This window comes from Dipteris shenzhenensis, chromosome 5, assembly GCF_047967505.1.
Source record: "Dipteris shenzhenensis isolate YYH24624 ecotype China chromosome 5, Dip_SZ_1.0, whole genome shotgun sequence".
NCBI lineage: Eukaryota > Viridiplantae > Streptophyta > Polypodiopsida > Gleicheniales > Dipteridaceae > Dipteris > Dipteris shenzhenensis.
The window spans coordinates 36,082,706-36,087,726 of NC_141600.1; the positions used below are offsets into that span (position 1 = coordinate 36,082,706).

Consider the following 5,021-nt stretch of genomic DNA (forward strand, 5'->3'; position numbering starts at 1 on the left):
TTTGAGTGTTCATAAACTTACAGTGACTGTAGTTTGTTTACAACAAAACTTATACGCTATGTTTGGTTTGAATTTTTAAAACCCCCATACTGCATAATAAATTGTAGCAGAGTATATATGTCCTAGCATATGCATGCCAGTCAAAACACATGTGATGACTTTCAATAAGCACTACCGTGCTTTGCAAAAAGTGTAACATGACAGGATAATAGGTATTAGCACAAGGTAAACCTTTATTGAATATTCATATACATGTGTGATGACTTTTGGTGGCTGTAAGGCCAGAAGCCTCATCACAAAAAATTATCATTAGCCAAATAAAGTTTAGGAAAAATACCATACAGATGCAAAGTTGTGTTCAAGAAATACAAACATCATGGCAAAGCTGGAATAAACATAAGAATTAAAGATGTCAAAGCAGAGTTTGCAGGCACCTAAAACAATATTGCATTTTGCAATGGCCAGCAGTCTATCCAAGCTAACTAGATATATATTGATAAAGAAAATGGAGGAGATATAATCCAGAATCGGATGCAAACTTATCTGTTGTAATCATCAAATCCAAGATCTCTCAAAGCAGCTGAGGCTGCTTCTTTGCAATCGGCATAATTTTCTTTTGCACGCCTAATCAGTTGTTCCAGACCCTTGTCCAAAATAGCAGATCTGTAATAGTATATCAGCTGTCAAATGTAGCTTATTTGGAGAATAGACACAAAAATGCAATACAATTAGAGCATTGTCAGTAAAACACATATGTAAATGGGTATCCTAGCTGCAGAAGCACTATAAACCTGCACAAATCTGCCTAGAAAATATGTTGAAAGTGTTTTGAGACCAAACACTACTAGACATTCAAAAACTCTACAACAGAAGATTACAGTGCCTCGCATGAAATGTGTGTTTTTGGAGCCATTGGGTGGGGCGCAAGCAGTATCATACGCAAGGCCATCCATATACCCTCCCACCAAATTCTGGCTCTCAAGAAAATCAACATCTTTGAGAAGGTACATGCAACCCTTATTGTTCTATGACCAAGGCGTTAAACCTTCTCGTGGTGCCAGTCACACAAGGGTTCTGAATTATGACACAGTTTCCTCAAGACTTTCGAGCTACGATTGTGTGCATTTGTGCATAATGCTAGCCGATCCTTCGCATCTTTGTGAAGTTAAAAACATGTGCTAGCCTCTTTTTTGCTTTACCAATTTGTCAATTGATGCAGATAATTGCTTGCCTGTTTTCAGGGCTCCGAGCTGCTAGATTTCGCAACATTTGACAGGCTTGCCTCTGCATAAACACTGCTGAAGGATGATCCTCCATAGCCTCTATCACCATGTCAAGAGCACCTACTTGAACAGCTTTATTGGCATTCAGAGGAGAACGCAAGGAAAGAACAGTAATTACTGACAAAGTCTGCACACAAAAAAAGGGAAGGATGGAACATCATAAGATTTCTAGTAGCCCACACATTACATTGCATGACATAAATGGGGTAATTAGGTCATTATACAAGGTATGAGTTTCACTGGAAAAGGACCTCCACCTCTTGAAGCACAGAGGCATCATCAGAATAGACTGACATGAGGCAAACAATCTTCTCCAAACCTCCTCCATGGACTATTTCATCCTTGTTGTCATCACTCCCAGCTAGCTGCAGGAGACCACAGCTTCAGTCATTTGAATTTTTTATTCAAAGCAGAACAAACTCATGACCACCCAATCTCAGCTCTTAAACTAAGGAGCTTAGACTTTTAAGAATGGCAGATCATGATTGACATGCAATGTATCTAGCTTCGAGTTATGCTAATTACCAGCAAACTGATCTGTTAGTTACAACCTGTGACAATAATGAACATGCACTTTTTGCCACAGCTGTATTTCTGTGTTTTGCCAGATCATCCAATACTTGGAGAACAAAGCGGATTCCTTGCTGCTCAGCTATAGATTTACAGATGACCTCCTGTAAACAATTTGAAGCATGCCAATGCAGAAGTAATTAGAGAAAGGATGCCTGTGTAAGCTTACACGTGCACTGAAGTGCAAGTATATATAACGATGCATTAAAGCAACCATTTGAGACCACTTTAAGGTGGGAACCTCCATACAGCACAGAATCTCAGGTTTTTAGAACAGAGTAAAATCCTTGCAGAATCTCAACCCACAAATTACATTGACTGCCAGACTCTTCAGTGCCCCACATAGGGCTGTAACAGCTGTTGTTGAGATTTGCAGATGACAAGCTGAGAGAATAGCGTCCACCATACCATTTTCAGCAAATTTCCTCGCATTATTGAAGGCCTGTAAACCAAGTCGAAAAGAAAAACATTTTGAACAATTTGTATTTTACCAGACATGGCGCAATTTGCAATCTATTACTCCCCTTCTCTTCCAACTTAAAGAATAATGATCCGCTCCATCACTCTCCTATTTGTAATGTTCACAATAAGTATTCGAAAAACAATCATATGCTTACTCAATGCTGTCAAGCAGTGAGTAATGCCGATTAAGAGAGAACCTTTGAGGCTATAACTCGATTATCATCAGCTGCCACTAAGGAGCGAAAAGCATTACAGATTGCCAAAACCAGGGCCTCATCTCTGGCATACGCTTTCAGAAGCTTAATAAGCGCTTCTTCTACATGAAGATCCATAAGGCTTTCCTTTGCAAGCTCATCTCCCGTTGCGAATACTGAGACCATTATACAAGCATTCAATTTCATCTCACGCATCTCATCATTGTCTATAAATACACTCATGAGCATCTCAGGTCCACCAGAATGTCTGAATTTTTCCTTATTCTCAACCTCTGCAAAAGGGGTACAGCAAAGCATTAGTAGTCCAAATCATTTTGATTTCTGCACTAGCTAAATGGACTTCATGTTCCTGCTCTATGGAAGACAGCACAAAGTAGCCTTTTACTACTTATGCATTTACAGAACTCACCTCCTATAAGAACATTCAAAGCCTTGAAGGCAAGATTTTGAGCTTCCAATCCCTTACATCGAAGGGAGCTCCATGCAGTTGTGCAAGCCTCTACTCCTCCATATTTTCCAGCAATAGACAGAATTTCAGGTCCGCCATCTTTGCATAGATTGAATAACCGTCCTAATGCTCCTGTTATCAATTCCGTAGGGGTGAGAGAGCTTCCTCCTTCACTGAGTGTCTCCAAAGTACCCGATGTAGCGAGTTTTAGCTCCTGGATTGCCTTCACAACCGGATGGTTGGTGATGCTCCCACTTCCGGAACCATCAGTAATGATGCCTGGAAATCACACGATTGTAAAATTCAGCAAATGTGCATAATCTGTATTGCCGATGAATTAAGTGGTGAAGCACTTAAGAAAGTGGGAACGTCATACGAAACCAAAAAATGAGGAATTTTAAAGTGGCGACTCTGTTGAAGGGCGAAGAGCGTGAAAGAAAATTCTAGTTTGAGTTTCATCAACCCAGATCGCGTTCAAGCATTCGCAAACAGAGCGGCACAATATTTCTTTGCATGTGATCTTTGTAGCCCAAAACCTCTCCCTATCTGGTCTACTCACTCAAACACGCGCGCACGCACTGATGCAGAAGGGATCTTTACAGAGGTGACCTTTCAGATCAACTCCTTGCATTTTAAATGTCTGTATGGCGTCCTCTAGAGCGTCATCGAGCTCCATGCCGAAGTCATCCATGTTCTCTTTTACGACAGCATCGAAGGCGTCTTGGGAGATGTGAATTTTCCTGATGGAATTCATGGCTAGAGAGCAGAGAAGAGCAATTCGCGAAGATCTGCTGCTCCTTTCAAGTTATCTCCCTCCCTCCAAATTCAAATCTTGAAAGGAAGCATGGGAGTCCATATGCACATTCACCTTCCTACTTGAGTGATTCTAAGGCTGGGTTCACACCAACCGGCCGCCAACACACGAGTCCGTCCGTCGCTCTGTGGTGTTCACAACACCAACCGCCTGGTGCTGTCAAAGCCCGCCAAGGCCTTCGATTGGTGCTGCTGGCGCTTCACTAGCTCTTGGACCGGTGTACTGGCAGTCACCTTTTCCTCTCCCCACGGATAGCTCCTGCATGAATGGGTTCGTTCCACCTTGAAAGACGCCTCGATTGCAAGTCGGACGTCCCGCGTGGTGTGAACCCAACCTAACATCAACTTGGAATGCGGCAACTCAAACGGTTGGGCATTTGCCTGAGGTGGCTACCCACATCGTGCAATTCCTTCGAGCTGTCTCTTCCACCTATCAGCATTGGCCGGTGCCCCTTGTAGTTGGCCATGTGTGTGGGAGTGGGGAAAAAAAGGGAAAATATTTTTAAAAAAACATCATCTGGGAAAAATTCAACGACAAAAAAAGAGTTCTTACCCTCTCATGATGGAAGACTAGCTTCACATGAAGACTTATTGATACAAAACTAACAACCAAATGATGCATATCTATGACTCTATCAATGTTCTCCTAGTCTCTAGATATGCTTTCCCCTCAAGGCAAAATGGCAAATTGATATGAATGAAGAAATGGAAGCTTTGTACAAAAACAATACTTGGGAACTATGTGACCTTCCACTAGGAAAGAAGGCCATTGCAAACAAATCAGTTTACAAAGTGAAGTACAATCCAAATGGAAGCATTGAAAGATACAAAGCCAAACTTGTAAAAGGATTTGCACAGTAATATGGTCAAGATTATGATGAGACTTATGCTCTAGTAGAAAAGATGGATTCCATGAGATTTTTTATATTACTAGCGACACTCAACAGATGGAATGTGTACCAGCGAGATGTCAAGAATGCTTTTCTTAATGGTTACTTAGATGAGGAAGTCTACATGCAGCAACCAGGATGGCATGTTGAACCAAGGAAAGAGCATCAGGTTTGCCATCTCAAGAAAAGTGTCTATGGCTTAAAGCAAGCACCCAAAAGTTGGTACAGCAAAGCAACAAGTATTTTGCTAATCTGCGCTACATGAAGTCCAATGTAGATCATACTCTCTACTATAATGTTCAAGAGGAAGGCATTACTATTGCACTTTTGTATGTAGATG

At 41.4% G+C, this 5,021-nt stretch overlaps 1 protein-coding gene across 2 annotated transcripts; it reads right to left on the reverse strand.

Annotated features, from left to right (window-relative positions):
* Positions 1-282: 282 nt before the first annotated feature.
* Positions 283-3,807, reverse strand: LOC147901960 (ARM repeat superfamily protein). Of its 2 annotated transcripts, none has more exons than XM_087374996.1 (8): positions 3,588-3,807; positions 2,940-3,257; positions 2,513-2,802; positions 2,167-2,295; positions 1,835-1,957; positions 1,541-1,648; positions 1,232-1,410; positions 283-663 (listed from the first exon to the last, which is right to left on the reverse strand). In XM_087374996.1, the coding sequence occupies exons 1-8, from the start codon at positions 3,730-3,732 to the stop codon at positions 540-542; spliced, it is 1,416 nt and encodes a 471-aa protein (XP_087231122.1). In that variant the 5' UTR covers positions 3,733-3,807; the 3' UTR covers positions 283-539. The 2 variants fall into 2 exon arrangements, with proteins under 2 accessions (XP_087231122.1, XP_087231121.1); XM_087374995.1 differs by having other exon boundaries at positions 1,535-1,648.
* Between the last annotated feature and the right edge of the window lie 1,214 nt (positions 3,808-5,021).